The sequence below is a fragment of the Peromyscus californicus genome, unplaced genomic scaffold, assembly GCF_007827085.1.
Source record: "Peromyscus californicus insignis strain IS unplaced genomic scaffold, ASM782708v3 Scaffold_5__1_contigs__length_169319896, whole genome shotgun sequence".
Lineage (NCBI taxonomy): Eukaryota > Metazoa > Chordata > Mammalia > Rodentia > Cricetidae > Peromyscus > Peromyscus californicus.
Window position 1 is genome coordinate 3,050,442 of NW_026294573.1, and position 23,467 is coordinate 3,073,908.

Genomic DNA, 23,467 nt, shown 5'->3' on the forward strand with positions numbered 1-23,467 from the left:
GCCTATGTGTTTGTGTTCACAGCTGTGCCTATTTACATACAGGTCTGTGCATGTATGTTTATGTATGCACATGCGTATTAGTGTGTGCACACATGTATAGTGAAGGAGACACTGGCAATGTGAAGAGATTTCTCCTTTGAGGCAGGAGTCTGGCCGCCCCACATTGCCTAGCTAGAGCTGTGGCCATGGGGCCTTGAAGTTGTTTTGAAAATCAGTTTCCAGCCTTGAGAGAAAAGTACACATAATGACTGCCTTGATCGACAGAGCTGTCCTGCCCGCCAGGCCAGGGTGAACCACGGAAGGAGTAAGAACTGCAGGACTCAAGGAAGCCCCTTATTGCCATCGCCATGTGAGGACGCCGTTCTCACTCCAGGAAGAGCAGGTGGTCCCACCATGGGACTAGGTAAGAAGGGATTTCCCCTTCAGAGAGAGAGAATAGTGTGGCCACTCTGTCCCACAGCACCCCTTTGTCCCAGAGAGTAAGGAACACATCAGATGGGGCTGCCAGGAAGCTGGGCCAAGACCCACACCTTCCTGGCCCACAGAAATGGCAAGTGGAGGAGCTTGGGGAGCTTACCTGGATCTACAGCTGAATGGTCACATGACCTCTTTGGTCAGGTCACTAAGCTGCCAGTAGTGAGGTCACAACTGGAACATCCAGGCCTCCGAGGCTAGTGTTCCCCTCTCCCTGTATTCCTCAGACCAAAGGCCATCTGTGAGCTTGCTCCACAGGCACACACCCTAGTCACCATCTGAGGTGACAGCAGCTTTATTCAGACTGTCCCCAGCACATGCAAGTTGGCATACACAAGCACCTCGAGTCCTCTCAGCACCAGAGCACAAGAATGCAGTGGACATGCTCACTGGCTCCCGACTCGCTGCAGGAGCTGAGGGAGGTCTGGCCTGCAGTCAGGCTGTGCCTCAGGGGAGCTAAGAGAAAGAGCCGTGCGGGGACACGATCAGAGGCTGTGTCCTACTCCACTCAGTCAGCTGCCAAATATTTACTATGTGGCTGTGCTCTGGGGACTTGGAGACAAGAGAGATGTGGAACTTCATTCCAGGAGCTCACAGTCCAAGCAACTCATCCCACAGCTGTGTGAGTTCTGCCTAGGATTACAGTTCCCACACTTTTATCCAGAAACTGGCCAAGTGATCCAAGAACAGAGAGACCTGGTGGGCAGGCAGGATGCCAGTGCTCTGTCCAGGAGTAGAAATCACGGTGCCACAGAAGCCAAGCTGTGGAGACCCCATTGTCCGTGCAGTGTTATTATATAAGACAGGACCGTGGGCAGCAAGCCCCCTAAGTGTCCTCAAGGACGTGGAACAGAACAGCTGGATAGGACACAGCTGGGTAGCCTCAGCCACATGCTCGTCCTGGCCTAATGCAGCCTCTGCACACCAGCTCCTGTCTCTCTGGATGGTGTTACTGTTGGTCCAAAGGCGGCAGGGTTGGATTGGGGTTAGTTGGCCAGGAAAGCCACAGGCCAACCAGAGCCCTCAGATAGGTGAAGAAGCTCCATCCTACATGTGCAACACAAAAGGGTGGTAAAACAGCATCGTGAAAGAGGCTGACAGAAAGGTGGAGGAGAAGGGGGAGGAGAGGGAAGGGGAGAGGGAGCAGGATCAGGAGGAGAGGAGGGCGAAAAGAAGAGAAGAGGATGGGAGAGCTGGCAGAAGGAGGGGTGTTGGAGGAGGGGAAGATGCTGTGATACCCACGGAGATGATGAAGCAGAGGGCAAGAGGTTTGCTATAAGAGCCTCAAGTTGCTCCGCACAGTGCGGAGGTGAGGGATCGAGTAAGAAGGATGTGCTGGTGCAGCCAGTGCAGAGATCATAACTACAGGCCTGTGAGGTGGCTGGATGGCCCATGCAACCTCTGAGCTCCATGCTACCCTATGTGCAAGAGCTAGGAGACTGATTGGTCCCACCTGGCACACAATGAGTCCTAGGCAAATGTCAAGCAGGAAGGACCTGGGCCAGTGAGTGTCGGCAGGAATGTGTTGTAGGAGCTGGTGTTCTCCTGCATCAGTTTCTTGGTGTCGTTGCTCTGACAACATGCCTGAGGAAAACACTTTTAGTAAAGATTCATTTCGGGTCACAGTCTGTCATGGTGGAAAGGTGGACAGGGAGAGTAGGAAGCAGTTGTCTACTGTGGCCACACTTGGGAAGCAGAGATGAATGTTCAGTTTGCTTTCTCCTCTTTGTTCAGTCTGGCTCCATCCCACCCCGCATTCAGGATGGTTCTTCCTGCCTCAATTAACCTAATCTAGATAATCCCTCATAGGCATGCCCGGCACTTTGTTTCCATGGTGACTTTAAATCCCATCAATGTGGCAAGCAAGATTAGCCATGGCGCCATCCCCTTCTCTTCCTGATGCCCTCACTAGTGTCAAGGCCAGGAGTACCCTTCCTTCTGAGCCCCTCTGTCAGCAGGAAGCGCTCTGGCCACTTGTGTCCACTCCCACCCTGACCCCATGATGCTGCCTCATGATAATTGACTCTTCTGAGCAGCTTCTCAAAAGAAAGGACAAATGAAATGACTTGGAGGCGGGAGGCAGAGGCTGGGCTCTGAGGGTAGACCTCAGAGAGCACCTGGCTCTGCTCAGGCCTCCCATGTTCTTTGAAGACTTCCACCAAACTAAGAGCCCTGGCCCATGGCCCTCTTCTCATCATCTCCTAAGAAGCTGGGTGGAGCCCATGTAGCTGCTAAGGTTCCTGGTTCAGGCGCCTTGTGCGATGATTTTCAAAGTTCCTTTTAGCTAAACCTTTCCTGGTGTGTTGTTAAACAGGTTCAAGGGAAGCAGACTGTATGCAGAGTAAGAACCCAGGAATTGCCTTTGTGGTTCCATTCAGGCCCCAGCAGTTGCAGTCTTAAAACTCAAGAGAGAACTTGAAGGCAGGCCAAAGACCCAAAACCCATTCCTCATTGCATACAGAGGAAAATCACACCCACAAAAGGAAGCGAACATTGCTCACGACCAATAACAGAGGGATTAACAGGAATAAACTCCACTCTCCTCAAACATTTCACATGTATTATTCATATATGAATTATTCATACACATTATTTACATATACAATATTAGCATTATCTGTGTCCCAATTCTCTCTTGGAATCCTCCATCCTCCCATATCTTTTAATGTTTATTAATCACTGTTATTTCAGAGCTAGCGTCTGATAACTCCAGGGTTCATTTAGTTATTCCCTGCCATGATTTCTTGGGTCTTTTCTGTTTTCTTTCCTTGGTTTTTGTTCTTCAGCCCTGTCCTCTGGCATGTGTGGTAATCTTGTGTTGAACATTGGGCATTGTGTGTGCAGAACTACAAAGAGAATGTGAAGCTGTCCACCAGAGTTTGGCAAATGACAGCCCATGGTCTAAGTTCAGCCTGTTTCCTGTATGTGTTCACTCTAGGAGCTAAAGATGGCTTTTGTGCATTTAAAAGGTGTGCTCTTTCACAACACATGGAAATGGCTTGAAATTTGAATTTCATCGTCCACATGCAACATCACATGGGTGCTTAGCCACGGCTGTCCACTTGTATTTGTCCTTGGCAGAGTGAGTGGTTGCTACAGAGGTAGTGTGTGATTCCCAGAGCCGTCGTTCTCTGCCAACTCCTCTGAGGCCAACCTCCGATGCAGGGTAGACCCCTTTCTCCGCCAACAAGCAGCCAGCCTTCTGTGGTCTAAGAACTGGGCTTCCCTCTTTCTCTGCAGTTTGCCCTTCTGGAGCATTTTTACACCCCCCCCCCCACACCTGCTTTTCCCCTGTGGATGCTTCTCTGGCCTCCAGGAGCTACCATTGTGAGGTGAGGGAGGGAGGACCATGGGTTGTCTGCATCCTTACACTCTCAGGGTCATCCTGGCTTCTGATGTTCCAGGCTAACTTGGATGGCTTGGGCATGTTTCTATTGTTCTCATTGGTGTCGTGGTCTTGGGCCTTGGAAAACGCAGGTTGGGATGTCATGGGGACCAAGCACAGAGCAAAGAGCAATGGCTTCCTGCTGGCTGCTCTCTTCCTACAGGAGCCTCTGAGCTCTGGCTTCAGACTCCTCCACCTCCCTCTAATCTGTCCTCTTCAGCTGAGGCCCGGTGTGGTAGGGGCAGTGCCTGAAGTGGACACTATCAGGTTGTTCGTGTCTAACTTACAGCAAATTTACCCAGTGGGTAAATTTCAGGGGGGATGCCCTGCTTGGGTGTGACCATCCCCCACTGACATTAAAGCTGGGAGGTGGGGTCTAGTAATTCTCAGTCCCTGTTCTGATCTGCAGGCTCCTGTCTCTGCCCACTGCCATCAGAGAGGGGGTTTGTGGGAGTGCAGCAGGGATAGGAGCCTTTCAAATGGATCTGCTCACCTCTTTACTGGTGGCATAATGGTGAGGACTGCTACTGAATTTAGTTAGTCCCTAGGGGATATGTTAGCACTGGAGAAGCTCTGGGGAGTTAGGCCTGCCCTCACACCATACCCTAACTTCAGATTCCCGTGCTGTTGCTCAGCCACCTGGCTGTAGCTCCCTAGGGTGACCGAGATGACCGTACCTTCAAAGGCTCTGAGAATGACACTGTGGGTAGATGCAAAGCTGAGCCTCCACTACCATATCTGGGCCTGTGGCAGCGGTCGGTCTTGCTCCAGAATGATTATGCAAGGCCTACCCTGCCTCTGGACTCAATCTAAGCATGGAGGTATGGCTCAGAACTCTTGGGAAGATCTGAGTCTGGGTTCAGGAAGACATTTGTCAGGAAACTGCTAGATCACTGGGTGGAAGACTGTCTGAAGCCTGGGGGTGGGTGAGGATCTGCCTCCCCATTTCATGATTCTGCTGGGGCGGGGGGAGAAGGTGGCACAGCAGGTCAGGCGGGGATCAGCTTGGAGTAGGGTCAAGGTGGGCAAATAACCAAGAGGAAATCTCAGTGGGAAAGGGATCTCGCTAGACAGACCTGACTGGAATTTTGATGAAGGCAGGCCAGGGTCTCTGAGGAGTCTGGGGTGGAGGGTGGGAACCCTGGTTAGATGTGGAGGGTGGAGGTTTGAGCTAAACTGATTGGTAGGGTACTAGGTAAGTGTGGGTTTACAAGACAGTGCAATAGGCCTTGGGGAAGGGCTGGGAGCCACCTTGAGTCTGGTCAAGCAGACACCATCACTCATATGTTTAGCTCCCTCAGGGCTAGTGTCTTTCAACATGGCAACAGAAGTATGGTCTCAGTTCCTCCCCAGGCCGCATTTCAGCCAGAAGCTACCAGCCCTACGAGGATGTCAGCACTGCGGATTGTAACCCCGTGAGGGCTGAGGCATGGATGACTATCCACACAGTGGGTTCTCTTGGCTTGGGGCTGCTGGCCAGGTCAGAGCTCATGGGTGCCCCAGTGCTTTCACGTGCACCGTGGTCATGTCTTCTATGACTAGCAAGAACCAGCCCGTACCAAGGTGCCTCACCAAGTACCAGGCCTCCTAGGCTGGCATTTCTCAAGCCACCTCTGCCTTCCTGCCTGCTGTTTATGGGGAGTCTGAGCAATAGGCATGACTAGAAAAGAGGGCCCACAGGACAGACACCACAGCAAGACTCTCACACCTATCCTAAACAGCTCCTCCTGTGTTCACGCCTATGGGTTTTGTGGTTCTGACTCAGTCCATGGGAAGAGTACAGAGCCCAGGAAATGCAGACTAAACAGATCGAGTCAGGTCTGCTTTATGGAATTTCTCAGCTCTGCCATCTGACTCTCAGAGTGCACAGCATGCCCTCTACCCAGCTGAGTGCTGGTGCTCAGTTTCAGCTTGGGAAGGACCTGAGAATGGTCTTAAAGAAGGTAAGAGACCACAGCTCCCATGGCCTCCCAGTTGGATCATAGAGACTGTCCACAGCCCTCCCGGTATCCCCATTTCATCTACAAAGTCAAGTTCCACGCCTCTGACCTTGTCTAGTCTCCTATGTGACAGAGACCCCTGGAAGTGGGTGGTGGGGTCATAGTGAGACTGGTGGAGGATGTAGCTAGAGATGGCTCCTCCTCTCAGACCGTGGAACAGTGGCCTTTTTCTTGGGGCCCACTGATACTCTAATGCATTAGTGGCAGCACCTGTCTTGATGCTGCCTAGATGACACACTTCTGCTCTCCCAGGCAGTCCTTTCCTATCTGCTGCCCCATCCCTTCTTCACTCAGCTTTAGCTGATGACTGGCTTTGGCCTTCAGCTCATCCAGCCTTTAATGGACTGCCAGGCTCACTGTATACGAGACTGTGCTGTCACCTGACTGGCATCCTCCTCCACCGTGGTGATGGCTGCTGCTTCTGGCTCTTCTCCATGAGCCGCTCATCCTATAGCTGGCCCAAATACTTCCTCGATGGATCATAAGCTTGAGAACAGCCAGTTCCAATCCCCCACCCACAGTCTCTGCCCCCCACAGTGACAGTGGCCTGAGATACAGAAACAGAGCTGGAGATATCATGGGGGAAGGCCTCCTGAATTGGCTGTTATAGTCACATGTGGTACCTATAGCCTTTGAAGTCTCTGGGATGGATACCAGTGCCCATGTTTGAGGTGTGTTAGTGAGGAGCTGCCTTTTAGATGGTACTTGCTCCTGTGGAAACTCTGTCTAGCTCTCTTCATCTCTGCAGTCTTAGAGATAGTAATACCAGCACACAGTAGGACCTCAGTAAACAGTTATCCAATGAGCTGGTGAGTGACAGAGGCCTGTGCCTTTCCATCTTTCCATCTGGGGTATCACTCCCCAATCACATCTCCATGGAGGATCCTTGAACCCGAGGAGGAAAATCTGAGGGTGACAGCTGAGTGGAGACACATCCTTGCCAGAGATCCTCTCATTAAAAAGGCATTTTTACATGTCACCTATCACAAGGGTGCTCAGTGATGGACCATTCTCATGAATGACCTGTGTCTACAGGATACAGTGAACACCATCTCTCTGAAGACAAGCTCTCTGTGAAGGCCCCTGAACCACCTCTTCCCTCCCTAATCTAGGACAGACAGTGCACCTGCCCTGAACCCAATGCTGGCCTGCAAGCTTTGTGTGTATTACCTCTGAGCTTCAGCTGATGGACTCAGTGTGAGTCAAATCCACTACAAAGCTGGTCAGTTTCACGACTCTATCCATCTTTGTCTTGATCTATTTTCTGCTGCCCCAGACCAGGAAGTTTTTAAAGTAGAGGCATTTGTTTGGTTTACAGTCCTGGAGACTGGAAAGTCCAAGAGCATGGGATAGCCTCTGGCAAGAGCCTTCTGGCTGCGTCATAACATGACAGAGGGCCTTGTGATGCAAGATAGAGCGAATGTGCCATCTCAGATCAAGCCACTGGCCCCACCATGGGTGCCAACCCACACACCCTCATCTAACCCTGGTGACCTCCCAAGGCCCTGCCTTCAAGTGTCATCAACATAGGAAACTGGGGATTATGTCTCCAACACAGGCACTTTAGGAGACATATTCAAACCATGGCTATCATGGGCCCATGACTGCATTTAGCTGTGACCACCAAGAGACCTCTGTCATAGAAAACACAGTAGGCAGAGCTGCTCCTTCACAGGGGCCAGGAAGCAAAGACTGACCGGAAAGGGGCAGCCGAATGATTCTCTTCAAAGCTACATCCTTAGTGACCTAATTCCCCCAACAAGACACACCTCCAGCCATCCACAGTCATGCCATCAAATCCACCAGTGAATTCATCTACAGAAGTCGGCAGCACCTCCATGACCCACCTCTCAGTGGTTGTCTCCATTAGCACCACGCCTTCAACATGTGATGCTTTCAGGGGGTAACTTCATACCTGTGATGTGAAATGAGCAACTGCAGCTTTCAGATGGCCATGGTGTGGGTCCTATTGTTTTGGACCCAATCTATACAGAGGGTCTCTGAATGTTTTGCACTAAGCCAGGTATGTCCCATCCCTGACCCTCTGTGTGGAATTTGCCAAAGTCACAACCAGAGTGAGTGGTCACCCTCCTTTGAGAATCTACTGTGTGCTAGCAGGCTCCTGTATGGGCAGCATCCTTCGAGTAACTCCACTCCCCTCCCTTCCCTGGGCACTGGACCATCACAGGACACTGTCTTCCTGACAGGTCATTGTAGACAGAGGTGTACTGACTTAGAAAGGAGCTGCCCTTGCTGACAAGTCTGGCCCATTTGCCTAAAGGGTTAGAGGCAGCCAGTGCTGGGAGGACTCTGGTACCTCCGGGATGGGGTGCTGGTTGCTGTTGGGGTGGATGCCGGGTCTCAAAGTGGCAGTTCAGAACTCACAAGTGGCTTGTGGAGGCTGGTACCTGGCCCTGGAAAATGTCTGCCTTGTCCCTGACTATCCCGCTACTAAATGGAGCTTCCCACACTGAAGAGAGCCTTGTCGTGTCTGCTCTGCATAGTGTCCCCTCCCGTCCTTGGAACGGCCCCCTCCTAATCTCTTCTTAGCACCTAGCGAGGCCAGCTTGCCCGCACCAGCCTCTGGAGCCCGCTTCTTTGTAGAAGATTCAAACACTGCCTGAGTTCAGAGAGAGAGAGAGAAGTGGGTCATTTCCATATCTGCTCTGGAGCTCACTCGGAGCTACCAGTCAGCTGCCTGTGTCCTCCAGCGAGATGAGCGGTTCAGGACATGCTGCCCGAGTGAGCTTGTGATTGGAAATGCTGGAAATTTCTAGTACAACCCTCTCTCTCTCGGCAAGCTCTGAATGTCCCTGGTGACTGGCCTTCCTGCTGGGGAAGATGCTGCCTGTCAAGTAGCCAACCTTATTCCCCAAGTTTAAGCAGCCAGAAAAACCAAGTCTCCTCCACCCCAGCCCAGCCCTGATCCCTATTTATCTGCCAGGCTGTGGCCTGTAGGGTCTGAGTGGCAGATGGATGAGCCCGGCTTGTCGGTGTAACCCATTTCCAGAGCCAATGCACTGGATCTGAAGGCGGCAGCCTCCCCTGGTTTTCAGAGTAGCTGAAATTATGCCAGCTCGCACTGATTGGGCTGGTCATGCAGTAGGAGGCGGATGGAGAAGACACTACCCATCCCTCAATCCCTGCCTCACCACAGTGTCCACCCTAGAACTCTAGGGTCCTCTTGGGCAACAGCCACAGATGACTTCTTTAATGTGTGTGTGTGTGTGTGTGTGTGTGTGTGTGTGTGTGTGTGTGTGTGTGTGTACTTGTTGGCATGTTCATATGCACATGTATATACATCCATATAGAGGCCAGAAAACATCCTTGAATGTTATCATTAGAAGTGGTCCACCTCCATCGAGACAGGGTCTCTCATTGGCCCGGAGCTCACTAATTGGTTTAGAATGGCTGACCAGTGCATTCCAGAGATCCTCCTGTCCCTGCTTCCCCTAGCTGGGGTTGCAAGCATGTGTCATTGTGCCTGACATTGTTATGGGATATTCTGGGGATTGAACATAGGTTGTTATTCTCAAAAGACAAGCAATTTATTAACTGAGTTTCCTTCCCAGCCTACGGACATTTTCTTAAATGCCCAAATGAACTCAATCCACCAGGGAGATTATAGAAATGAGCCAAGAAAGCATTACAGAATCTGCCAGCAGCTCCCCCCTCCTCACTGTTTCCTTCAGTCTGTTTCTGGGCTGGAACTGTGGGGTCCGTATCCTCGGGGAGAGGTCAGGTCAGCAGACCAGTGGCATCAAGGTCTGCAGTGATCCTCCCTGGAGGTCTCAGATGTGTGACCAGAAGCAGATTCATAGGCCTGTGTGTGGAAGCAGCTGCTCATGAGGACCTGTGCACTGGATGTGGCTGGGAGTCCATGTCTGTTCTCTTCATGGACCTTCCCACTGTTAGTTCCTAAGTAAGAACACCCTGGCACAGTGTGTGGCTTCATATGTTTGCCCTGGGAAGTAGGTGTTAACAGGCACTGGATGCTGAAGTCCGGCCTCCTGCTGGGGTCCACTCTGGAAGCCCCTTCCTTCTCTGTCTGGTGGGTCTCAACATTCCTTGGTTTGTGGCCACATCACTCTGACCTTTGCCTCCATCTTGACGTGGACTCTTTCTCTGTGCCTCTCCTCTCTTCCCTCTTAGGAGGACAATAGCCATGGATTTGGGGCTTACTCTGAATCTAGGTTGATTTTTTTCTTGAGATTCACAGAGAATCATGTCTACTGAGACATTGTAGAAATGAGATACATTTTGATGGCTATGTAGGAAGCCTGGCTTCTGGAGGGACACCTTCCAACCTGTCACAGAAGGCTAAGCCACCTGCCCAGGGGCTGGAAGCCCAGGCTTCCATGTCTACCATCTCTTCTGAGGAGCCAGGCTCCTCAGAAGTATTATGGTGTTATAAGCAGGGTAAGACCACCTAAAAGATGCCTTCTGCCCTGGTTTGCTTTTCGGTTGCTAGGAGGAAGCACTAACCAAAAGCAACTTGGGAAGAAAGGAGTTTATTTAACTTACAATCACAATCCCTCACTGAGGGAAGTCAGGGCAGTAACTCAAGACAGAAACCTGGAGACGGGAACTGAAGCCATGCCCACGGAGGAAGCTACTTGCTTACTGGCTTGCTCCCTGTGGCTTTCTCTGTAGTTTGACTTTCTTTTGGGGACCACCAGCCCCAAATAATGACACAGAGATGTCTTATTTATTTTGAAAGCTTGGCCATTAGCTTGTCCCACTAGTTCTTACGACTTAAATTAACCTGCTTTTATTAATCTACATTCTGTCACATAACCCAGTTACCTCTTCTCTGTACCGTATGTCCAACCTCTTCAGTGCCTCCCTGGTGTGTCCTGTGCACCTAGATTCTAACCCCCTGGAAGTCCTGCCTATTCTCTCCTGCCTACCTATTGGCCATTCAGCTCTTTACTGAACCAATCACAGTGACACATCTTCACATGGTATAAGCAAATATTTATAACATTTATCAACCTGCTTTATTATACAACCCAGGACCACTTGCCTTACTCATGGTGAGCTGGGCCCTCCCTCACCAATCACTATTCAAAAAAACACACCACAGGCTTGTCTAGAGGCAGCTGGGTGGAGGTATTTTCTCAACGGAGGTTTCCTCTGCCCAGATGAATCTACCTTGTGTCGAGTTGACAAAAATACTAGCCAGCACGCCCTCCAAAAGACCTCCAAGGACAAACCCTACTGCAGCCAGTAAGTTCTGTGGGCCCTTCTGCCCTCCAGGTGTGTCCAGCTGTCAAAAGGCAAAGCTAACCCCTCAGGATCAGCAGCAAGAATGGCCTAAACATGGCCTGGATGGTGGCCCTGAGAAGCTTCTTGGGGTTAGGCGCTGCTTGGTGTGTGGTTATTCTGGTCAGGGTGAGTCCCCATCTCTGACACTTCCCGTCTGTGGTACTAGCTTTTCTCAAGTTAAAAGGAAATGCCAATGTAAATTCTGTTTTATCCAGAGGAACTTACTCACTGATGTGGCCCACCCAGAGTTAACCCTTCCCAATGTCAGGACCCTGAGAGAAACCTCAGGTCCCTATTGGATCCCCAACCAGCACAAAGTTTGGGGTGATCTGCAAGTGTCACTTGGTCATAGCACTATGGCCAGAGCTGGTCCCCTTGTGGAGAAGAGACAGCCCTTCCTCAAGGTCTTGAGATGTAGTGTAGAGGGCATTGATTTTGGAATGAGATTGCTTGAGTCTGTCTCTCTGTCTTAGCTGTGTGTACAGTACAGGTTAGTCCCACCCTAAGAAATGTCCTTGTTCTAAGTTCCTAAGGTGACCTCTAAGCCTTGGATGTCCTGCCTGAGATGATTGTGTTCATTTGTTTGGGGGCTTGGCCCACATGGTACCTGTTGCATCTTTGGAGGGGCTGGAGACTGAGATCTGCTAAGCAGGCAATCAGCCATGTGATGGACATTGAGCTAAGAGGAACATCTGTCATGGCTACTCTGCACATCACCCATGGCTTCTGGAAGGTGCTCCTCACCTTGTTGTGCTTGGCAGGGCCATCTGGATATTCTCGCCTGCTCTCACCTCAGGCCGTGTTGATCTTTCTCTTTCTGATCATGAATGGTGTCCTAATATCCATCCGCCACTACCTACCTGACTCTCCCCAGTGCCCCCACCATGTCTTCCTTCTAATTTCAAGCCCTCTTTTTTTTCTTGTTATTTGTAGTACCTTGAGTCCAGTCAGGACTCACATGCACATGGGTGTAGGGCTGTCCACTGGAGCACAGACAACCTTCCATTGTTCATGTCCAGTGTCCTAAGGAGAGTGACTCTTGCCAGGCGTGGTGGCGCAACCTTTAATCCTAGCACTTGGGAGGCAGAGCCAGGTGGATGTCTATGAGTTTGAGGCCAGCCTGATCTACAGAGTGAGATCCAGGACAGGCCCCAAAACTACACAGAGAAATCCTGTCTCGAAAAACCAAAAAAAAAAAAAAAAAAGAGTGACTCTTCCTCCCTCTAAGCCACAAACTGCTAGCAGTTCTTCACAAGAAACCACCCCTAGCAGAAAAGCTATTTTTTTAATAAAATTTATGTAGTGTTATAGCACTACCTGGCTTCAAACTTGCTATACAACCAAGGATGGTCTTGAACTCCTGATCCCCTTGCTTCTACTGTATTCCATGCATGCACCACCCTGCCTGCTTTATGTGATGCTAGGGATCAAACCCAGGATTTTATCATGTTAACCAAGCCCTCTGCCAGCTGAGCTATATCCCAGCCCTGTGATCAGCTGTGATTAAATATGTAAGATCTTTCTGAGTGCCATGAGTCTCCCTAGATGATTCCTTAACTTGAAGGTGGTCATGAGGCCCCCCCCCCCAAATTGCATGATACAGACTTAATATCCTTGAATTCTACCCAACCCCCTTGGTGCCATAGCAAGCTGAGCATGAATTAACTGCCCTGGAACAACGATTAGTTCTGTCACCACCATGTGAATGTCATCTCTTGTCCCTCCCCCAGGCCACTGTGTCACCAGTAAGGCAGAGCCTGGAGGGAGGATTATAAATGGGGGAGGGGGGTGACCAGAGAGATCACATTTTGAGGCCACACACCTGTGGTTAAAGGACATTGCTACCATCCAACCCATGTCTTCTCGGCCTTGGAACTCCAGTCCTGTCAGGTTGGTCCCCTCTTCCTTAAGCCGTGAAGTTGTATTCTGTGGGATGGTTAACAGTCTCTCTGGCCTCTGCTTACTGTGCCCCAATGGAACCACCACCCTCTGCCCCAGTTGTCACAATGAAATGTGTATCAAGATAACAATAAATGTTGTCTATCAGTCTCTGCACCGTGTGGAGCTGAGATCCTTTGAGGTGGCTCTCAGAGGACCCCCTTCACTGAGCTGCTGTGATGAAGCTGAAACCAGTGAGGTAGCAGAGTCCTTCCCTTGGTGGGTTCTGTCTCTCAAGTGTGACCCTGTCCTAAGCTGAAGACCCTTCTTGTGAATGGAGCCTACTTACATCTTCTTGACTTGAAGCACTTTGAACCAGACTGTCACTTAAAGTGATGGTGAATTCTGTGTGTCAACTAGACCAGAGGAAGTGTGCATCAATATTTCTTGTTAGTTCTGGAAAACATCAGTGTTCATATCAGTAGAGAGAGCCCAAATCTTCTTTCACCGTTGTGTACAGCCATCTGCTAATCAGCTGAGAGTGCTGATGGACCAGAAAGGCTAGGGAAGAGCCGCATCCATCTCCTTCTGCCCTTGTGTGTTAGACTTCTTAAGTCCTTGGACCTCTGGACTCTGACACCCATTCATCCACGTCTGATACTCAAACTTTGGGTCTTGAACTGAAGTTCTCATCATGAGTTCCAGTTTTAGGCCTTTGGCCTGGGACAGAACAGCACAATGGATGTGCTGGCTCTCCTGCTTACTATGGGCAGATGGTGGGATTTCTTGGCCCCAATAACCTCATAAGCCAGTTCCCTCACATCTCTCCCCAAGAATCTCTCTGCATACATGCTGTTTGCTGTGTTTGTCAGAATGACCCAGATGGACACACTCACCCCTCAGAAGGCTTCACAGAGTTGTTCTCTGCGTTTCTGCTGTCAAAGCCAGTGGTCTTGTTTTCCTGTGAACACCCAAGAACTGGCACATTTGGATTTCCCATGTAACCTTCTACCTGTCAAACTGGCCCCTGCAAGACAGCCTTGCTTGCTCCCAGTGGCCACCGGGCCTTTGCTCACATAACATGGATACACAAGGCCCCTGCACTGTCAAATGAGCTACTCTAAGCACAGAAATGTCATCCATTTGCCTTGGCAAATTCCAAGGCCATCGCTCTTGTCTTCATCCAAGCTTGACAGCCAAATGCAATGCTCACCCCTCCCATGCTAGAAGAGAAGCCATGATGGGTTTGTTTTTGCTGCAGACAATGGCCCGTGTTTGATTCAGCTTCTTCTAATAAGACCTCGTTCAGACCCAGAGATGGATTACCAACTTCCCCATCAATCTTCAGGGCCAGATCTTATTACAAACCACCACAAATATAACCATAAAAGCCCTATTGATTGATGTGGAGCTTGGTAATCCATCTGTCCCCATCCATTATTCTGGGTATAATTTTTCATTATCTGCATGGCAGCTGATTCCTAGCACATTAGTACACAGTGGCAATTACCAGGAGCAGAAAGAGCCCCTAAATTAGCAGGGACAATAACACCTGTCAGGACAGGGAAGCATGCATTCCCACACTGCATGCTTCCAGACTCCAGGGCCACATCCAAATTCAAAGAGTTACAAGACGCAACTCAATATTGACCTTGAAAGTGGAGGAAAGTTCATAGCTTTTTAAAACTTCATCTGGGGAATGCATATTTCTTTGAGGGAACGTTATTGTCAAGCTGATCACAGCCCGCCTGACAGCTGGAGTGGGGACAGCTCAAGGATTGCTTTGTACAGGGTCAGTGGGTTTATGGGGCAGATGTCCCCGCATGTGTTATTTAAGGGCCGCCAGAGACTTAGCCAGAGGGAACTGATTCAAGGTAGGAGTGTTGAGAGACACTGGTAAGAAAAAGGGATTGGGGGATTTCTACCTGAGAATTTGACATCCACACAGCAGGCAGAATCCTTTCCAGAGACCAATGTGACACATTCCTAAAGGACCTGGGTAGTCTCCTTTAAGGTTTTTAATGTTCATTTTTTTATTTATAGACGTGTATACACTTGCGTATTCACACGCATGCACAGATGGATATGTATATAGAGGACAGGACAGTCTTGGGGGTCATCCTCAGGAATGCCATCCACCTCCTTTGAGACAACTCTCTCACTGTCTTGGAGCTCACTGACTGGGCTGTAATGGGTGGCCAGCAAGGCTTAAGGATCCTCTGGTTTCTGCTTTCCCTGCACTGGGAATTCACCACGCTGCACCAGGCCCAGCCTTTGTGTGTGGATTCTAAGTCCTCATGCTTGCAAAGCGAGTTCTGTAGTGATGGAGCCGTGCCATCCCTGTGATCTGGCCATCCTCACCCACAAGATGCGGGTTCTTTTCAGTGTGAATGGAGACAATTGAGACAGACAGACGCACGGCTGAAATATTTCTGAGTGCCACTGAAGGGATTAAATCAGTCAATTTCTCTGTGAGCTTTGATTTTCAAAAATCAAGAATCCCATCAAGCTGAGTTCTCTAGAGACCCATTATGCAAAGTGGCCTACTGTCAAACTGCTGCACGGGGGGCAGACCCAATCCAGCATAGTGAGTGCTGCTGCTGGGCAGAGGACCGTGGCTCTCTGTAAATCATCTAGACAGAGGCCAGTGAAAATCTGTGATGACAATGACCATTTCGTGAGGGAAAGGGATGATTCTAGTCTTTTGAACCCCAGGTTTACAGTGGGAGCCTCAACTTTAGTCATTCAAAACAGAAAAATACTTTCATTAAGGCTACAAATAAAACCCCCTTTGGCTACTTACCTCAGTGAGAATTCTGAAAAATGTCATCCATGGTCTGAATATGGCACTTGTTTGTTTTTATAAATAAAATTTTGTTGAAAACAGTTACAGCTATTTTTTGCACCTCATCTGTATGGTGGGTTTTGTACCTTGGTGGCAGAGCCAGGTACTGTAGCTAGAGTTTTCCTGCCTGACCCACAGTCAGGACAAATCTCTGTCACCCACCAGTCCCACAGCACTCAGACCCAAACAAGTAAACACAGAGACTTATATTGCTTACAAACTGTATGGCCGTGGCAGGCTTCTTACTAACTGTTCTTATATCTTAAATTAACCCATTTCTATAAATCTATACCTTGCCACGTGGCTCGTGACTTACCAGCATCTTTACATGCTGCTTATCATGGTGGCGGCTGACAGTGTCTCTCACTCAGCCTTCCACTTCCCAGAATTCTCCTCTCTCCTTGTCCTGCCTATACTTCCTGCCTGGCCACTGGCCAATCAGTGTTTTATTTATACAGAACGATATCCATAGCAAGGTACAGAGGCTGATATATTTGGGGTGTAGCCTAAGTGGCTGCAAGAGTCCATTGCAACTGGAAACTTGATCCCAGCATGATAGAATGTAAAGTGCTGGGGCCTTCAAGAACTGAGGTCTAAGGGGAGGTGCTTAGAATACTGGCTACATGCCCTCAGGTGGAACTGTGAGATCCAAGAGTCTACATACTTCTCACTCTCTCTTCACCTGGATCTCTGTAACTATTTAACTCATGTATATTCTCTAACTATTACTATCCATCAGAATGTGATGGAGCTGTTACTAGAACCAGGTTGATTCGGGTACCACATCCTTGAACCTCCAAAACTGTGAGCTGAAGAAACCTTTTCTCTTTATAAAGTTGGCTACCTCCAATATTTAATGCAGTGATGCAAGCTGACTGCACATGACTATGCATAATAATAAACCAATAAATATTAAAATAATATTAATATTATTATAATGTAATAAAATAATAATATACTAATATATAATACAAGCTGACTATACATACTACACTTTCTACAAAGCCTAAAGTATTTCTTAATTTTATCTTGTGAAAAAAGATTCGCCTATATTAGCTCCGTCTGAAAATGAGTAGCTTCAGATGATGAGTGAACAATTCCTCCTGGCATCTGAGGAACATCAGGTCAAAAATGACAGATTCTGTAAACATCATATAACTTCCCAGGTGGCTCTACTCTCTTCTTGGTAGACAGCCTTCCAATGGGAGGAAAGAGTGAGGCATGTGTACAGATATCCCATAATCCTAACTGCTTCCCACAAGTATTATTTGGACCAGTCTCTGTTCAGCCCTCATAACTGTGGGGTCTATAGGCTCTTCTCATAGCTCTTGCTTCTGAAGCAGGAGGCCAGGAGTGAGACAGTGTCTTCTGGACATGACCGATTACACCCATGTAATCTCAACAGTATGGATGCCAGCATGATGACATCCTCAGTCAACAGGCCAAGGTGTTAGGCAGAATTTCACAAGGGCTCACCCCTAGATTAAGAACTACAGGTAATCAAAGGCTCCTGAGAGAGGGATAGTCAGGCTTCTCCAGGGACAGTGCCCCCTCCCCCAATAGGTTATCCAATCCCAAGTGGTCAGCTCGAAACACATGTACATATGAGACATACTGAAATGGCTCAGTAGGCTGGTTTGCTGATATGTGTCTATAATAATAATATTAGAAGAAGTCGTGAATTTGAGAAGAAAGGGGAACTTGGGAGTTGGGGAAAGGGAGAGGTGGAAGTTATGTAAATAAAGAACATATGTGTGAAATTCTCAAAAAAAATTTTTATGTGCACTAAGCTTTGACCCTTGTCTTAGTTTGGGTTTCTATTGCTGTGACAAAACACCATGACCAAAAGCAACTTGGGGAGGAGAGTTTATTTCATCAAAACAGCTTGTATCCCATCATGAAGGGAAGTCAAGGCAGGAACTCAAGCAGAGGTCATGAAGGAACACTGCTTACTGGCTTGCTCCCTGTGGCTTGTTCACTTTGCTTTCTTACATACCCAGAGCCACCTGGCCAAGCATGGTTATTAATCAAGAAATGAACCCCCAGACTTGCCCACAGGCCAGTTCAATGGAGGCAATTCCTCAGCTAAGGTTTCTCATCCCAAGTGACTCTAGTTTATGTCAAGTTGATGAAAACCTAACTGGTGCACCTTTGTTCCTGTTTTCCTCATTTATTACTTCTTAGTAATAAATATAGCAATATGACATGTAACTACTGTTGTACGGTTCTGGGCAAGGTTGTGTGTGTGCATGGGGTAGACACAGATGCTCAGATGGTGATGATTTGAGCCCTTTTGAAAGGGTTCAAAAACTTACAAGGACCATAGCCAAAGGTTGGTATTCTTCATTCAAAGTCATCACTGAGGAGAGTCTCCTGAGTCAACCATTTCCCTCTCTAGGCCTCTATTTCTTTCCCCTATCAGAAGAGTAGACTTGGTAGTTTTCCATTCTCACCTGCAGGGAAGGTAGTGAGCAATTCAATATGGACGATGCCTCTGTTCATGCACCTCTTCTCCTCTGTGAGCTCAGGCATCTGCAGATAGCTCAGTGAAAAGATTCTCTCAGGAATAAGAGAAGAGGTCAGAGTTGAGGGGCACCCTGTGTCTCCTCTGATCCTGCAGATAGTTGAAAGTGGACAGCAGAGTCTGTTGTCTCTGTGAGGGATTCCCTTTGCCCCTCAAGGTTCCTGGTGAGCCAGCCCTGCTGCTGCTGCTGCTGCTGCTGCTGCTGCTGCTGCTGCTGCTGCTGCTGCTGCTTTCACTTGCCTCTGCTTGCTGCCTCTTTCTAAATCTGCCATGCATCCAGCCACTGAGTTCTCCAGCCTTGACCTAGAATGTGGCACATTCACCACAAGGAGCAATATAGCTTTTGACATGGGAATTAGGATGTGGCATGTCAAGAGGTGGCGGGAAGGCCTGTGGCGTTGGCCTGGAATAGTGTCCACAGAGCCTTCCCACAGAAGAGGTGGTGTGGTGTGAGCATCTGCCCGCACGGGAGTATGAGCTTGTTTTCTCCCAGGCTTTCAAGTGGAGAGAAGCAGGGAGAAAGTAGATCAAGACAATACTTAGATTAACCAAGGCTGCCCAGGGTTGTACAGTGCAATTGGTGTTGGAGCCAGCAGGTCCTACATGATCTGAGGAATGTGCACAGATTCCCTGGGTGATTTTGCCTTCTGTAACTAGTAACTGTAGAGTCTATTACTCTTAACTACCATTAAGAGGTGCTGCCAGGACTACATGGGAGAACAGCACACTGCTACTTGTTGAGTGTGTGTCTGTGATCATCTCTGTCACCATCACGGTCAGCACCATCCTCTTCATGTCACCATTGTTACTGTGATACTAGCAGCAATGACGATCATGATGTTGATGACTGGGATAGGATGATGCTGATAATGATGGTAATGAATAGAATTTGAGTCATGCCAATGACAGTTGTGACTGTCATCACCATCCCCAAAATCTAAATGTATATATCATCATCAACATCACACTAGCATCCTCATCAGGATTGCCATCATCACCCTTCTCACATAGACTACAGTCCCTGTGACCAGGGCCCTCCTCATGTCACCACTGCCATCATCACCACCACCATCATCACCATCACCACTACCATCACCACTACCATCATCACCATCACCATCACCACCACCATCACCATCACCACTACCATCATCACCATCACCACCACCATCACCATCACCATCACCACTACCATCATCACCATCACCACCACCATCACCATCACCACGACCATCATCACCATCACCACCACCATCATCACCATCACCACCACCATCACCATCACCACCACCCTCATCTTCACCACCTATCACCTCTCTCCCCATTATCACCATCCACATTATTATCACCGTCACCAAAATCATCATTGCCATCATTACTAGCCGCAGCAGCATATTGTCACTATGAACATCATCACCGTCACTCTGATAGTCGTCCTCACCACCACCGCCATCATAATCACTGCCGCCGTAGCTACTGTAATCATCACCATCATCACTGTCTTTACCATCAGCTTCTTCCTCCTTCTTGCTGTACGCACAGGCACAGGATCAGCATGTTCTTCAGAATGACATAGCTACCTCTTGACCATGCTAGGGGAATCTGTGGATACAGCATGACAGGATACTGTCATGAGTGAGCAAGCAGCACTCTTTCTATGGTTCTCCATTAAACTGCCCATCCGTTTCAACTTTTCTCCTGCTTGCAAGATCTCTGGTGGTTCTTAGACCCCAGTGAGCAGAGACTCCTGTTGGTCAGCTTGAAGATGGCTTCTGCAGGATAGCTTGGCTTTAACCCCACTGGCAAGCTGAATAGTGGTCTTGGAGGAGTAGGATATTCACCCAGAGGTCTAAAGCAAGTGCCCCAAACTGAGCACAGGTGTATGGGAAGCCACAGGCCAAAATGAGCAGTGAGAGCTACAACGTCAAAGCAAGTGGTGTTGAACTGCTGTTTCCTGAGGGCAGCCACAATGGCTAAGATGGCCACTACCAGCACCGTGCATCACAGAGGGAAAAACACCCCACAGTGGCTCTTGAGTCAACAGATAAAAATGGAGGGTGGCCGTCACACTCTTGTGTCAGCTCCACTGTTTCTTAGTGATGCTCTTCCTGTGGACTGGAATGGGAATCCTTCGTGAAAATGGCACCTCGCCACAGAAGATGTTGGGGGGGGCAGGGGGGAGTCGGGACATGTGTTCTGGCCTTGCCAACTTGGAATCATTCATGAAATAGTCTCCCTTGATGATCACATTTAGCAGGGAAGGAACATCTGCTTGTGCGATGGTCTCTGGGAGGCTGCCAACAACCTCTGAACACTGCAGCCTGCCACACGGGAACATATGCCCTAACACCCCAGACATCAGATGTGCCAAGCTGGAGTCTGGAGAGTGGGTATTAGAATTGGGTGCCGGGTACCCAATTGGTACAGGACAGGGCCTGGAAGTCCCAAAGACATCATCCCTTGGAGGACGATGCTTTCCCCTTTAGGGTCCCCAAGCTGCCTTGGTCTTCTTTTCAGGTCCCATGTTTACTAACACTGGGGGCTGTGTACCTTGCAGACCACTCTGGCTGGCCAGTAGAGTCAGCTGGGGACACTCTTTGTTTCCATGTCCCAGGAAGACTGTGACAAATGAGGCCCAGAAGGAATGTGGCCTAGGGTGAAACCAGAGGTGGGAGCTATTACCTTTTCTCTGCCCTACATCACTGGTTGGGAGCACTGGAGGGGGATGACAGAGAAATCCTAACCTTGGGCATCTGCAGGGCCAGCAAATGACTGTTAGGCTCTGGCTATCCTGCTGCAGAAGTGGCCCTGCCCGTCTATCCCCATTCTATCAACACCATGGTGCTGTCCACTGTCGTTCTTCGCTGGGGAGAGGGACAGTGTTACAAGGCCAGGTGACAGAAGCCTCACCCTTCCCTGCCCTTGGTCTTTCAGTGGTAGGAACTAACTTTGCAGGCAGTGAATGATAGGGAGGGTTCTAGAGACAAGAGACAACCTTGGGGAGAGTGCCTTCAGGGTCTGCAGTTGGGGGGCCTATCTTCTTCTAGAAGTCCTAGGTGGGCTGGACCAGTCCCTCTCCGATGCTCATGTCTCCAGAATTGAGACACAGAACATTTGTGCCAGGCAAGGAGAAGGGGTTGGGGCTTGGGAATCTCAGCAGAGTTACTTGAATTCAGATAAAAGCAGCAGGTTGAGGGCACAGCTGCCCATGGGACGCTGAGAGTGGGAAAGAAGAGATCAGGGCTGGAGACTCTCTTTCTGGACCCAGGTGATAACAGCCTTGGTGCTTCAAACCTAAGCACCCATCTGCCCCTCTTCCTTCATTCTGCCCCTGCCGGCTCCAGTCCAGGCCCCTCCCACGTGCTGACCTTGGCCTCTGTCTCCTCCCCTCCAGGTCTGGCTGTACATCAGATCATCACCATCACCGTCTCCCTCATCATGGTCATCGCTGCACTCATCACAACTCTTGTCTTAAAAAATTGGTAAGGCCTGGGATTGGTGGGCTTTGGGGTACCCAGGGAGGTCTGCATAGAGAGCCCCAACTTTTAAAGACTGTGCCTAGGAGCTGGAATTCTAAACTCTGCTGGCAGAATGTTTGTCCAGCTTGTGTAAAACCCTGGCTTCCATCCCAGCTCTTCATATACTGAGTGTGCTGGCCTGTGCCTCTAACTCCAGCACTCAGGAAGTAGAGGCAAGAGGATCAGAAGTTCAAGGTCCTCCTCAGTTACACAGCCTGTGACACAGAAGACCCTATTTCAAATAAGACATTCTGTTCTGAATGGCAGCCTACAGGCTGCACTCCCACTGAAGTAGGAGGTCCCAGGTGACTACAGCCACAGGCACTTTGGCCACCACTGGCTTCAGCTTGGTCCACTCTCTAGTGTAGCCCTCAGCATGGCTCCTGTGCAAGAGGTGGCAAGCCCAACATTCATGACACAGTGTCCCAGGATGTATGTTTCTTTGGTCACCCAGCTCTGTCTGGCCCCATATGTACCTGTGTATGTTGCCCACCAGGGTGCAGTCCATGCCATACCTCTGAAAGGCAGAAACAGCAGCAGCGTGCTCAGACCCCTCCCGGACCCCTGCCCTCCTCTGAGGTCCAGGCAGCGCACCAGCCAGCCTCCTCATCTCCTTCTCCTTGAGCAGCCATTCTCTGCTCTCACACCAGGTGGTTGCCTTGCTGCAGGTGGCCGCCCTTCCCTGTTCCCTCCTGTAAAGTGGCCTGCTTTGAGGCTAGCCTTGTTGGGCGTGTGCATCCAACAGAGCCCAAGAAACTGAGGGGGCTGCTAGGGTTCCTTGCTGCCCACGGCACCCGAAATGCGGATCTACCTGGAGCTGCTTGAAAGGTGTCTGTTGCTTGTGAGCATCAAGGAATGCTCAAGCTCACCGGTGGAGCAGTGTGCCCCACGGTTCCCCGATAAGTGTGAATGACAAGTAGGGTCCCAGCAACAGGACAAACCCAGAAACGGGAGAGCCAAAGGTAGGTAGCAAGCGGGGGACAGCCCAAGACAAACCCCATTCTACGAGCCTCACACCTGATAGGTGGGTGGGTTTCTGGTGGATCCAGGACACATGGATAGTAAAGTAGCTCCCGCCAAGCTTCTAGAGCAGAGGGTGGGGTGGAGGGGCCACAGGTCCACGCGTGTGTGGGGCAGTGCAGCCTCATGACCATCTCAGGAGGAGAAGAGGATTGTGACCCCCTTCTGTGACAGGCCACCTCCCCCTCTGAGAGGGCAGCCAAGGGTGGCTAAGGAGGGTCAGCAGGGCTCAGCATCTTCTGCTGAGGGACCTTCTGCCTCATGCTCACTTTCAGTAGCCATCAGACCCCCCCACACACACTCCCCACCCCCACCTTGGGGAAGAGGCAAGGAGTAAAGTGAGATCCACAGAAAATAGGACACCTTGTTTTAATGATACCCTGCACTGCACATGGCATTCCTTCACAGATGAGAGTGGGGTCCCCAGTTCATCTTCCACGGCACTGGAAGCCCTCACAGACAGAGCAGTCAGGAGTGTGGAGGAAACACAAGGGGCATGAGAACATTTCTTTGTCAGACCCTGGCAAGGATGAACTCAAGTCAGTTTCCAGTTTG

The 23,467-nt window shown here is 49.7% G+C and overlaps 1 protein-coding gene across 2 annotated transcripts in view; it reads left to right on the forward strand.

The window, feature by feature from the left end:
- Ajap1 (adherens junctions associated protein 1) overlaps positions 1-23,467 on the forward strand; it is a 114,696-nt gene that overhangs the window by 79,267 nt on the left and 11,962 nt on the right. For both annotated transcript variants that reach the window (XM_052715047.1, XM_052715045.1), the window contains exon 3: positions 21,769-21,856. In XM_052715047.1, coding sequence (XP_052571007.1) covers positions 21,769-21,856 — 88 coding nt within the window. The remainder of the gene's footprint in view (positions 1-21,768; positions 21,857-23,467) is intronic.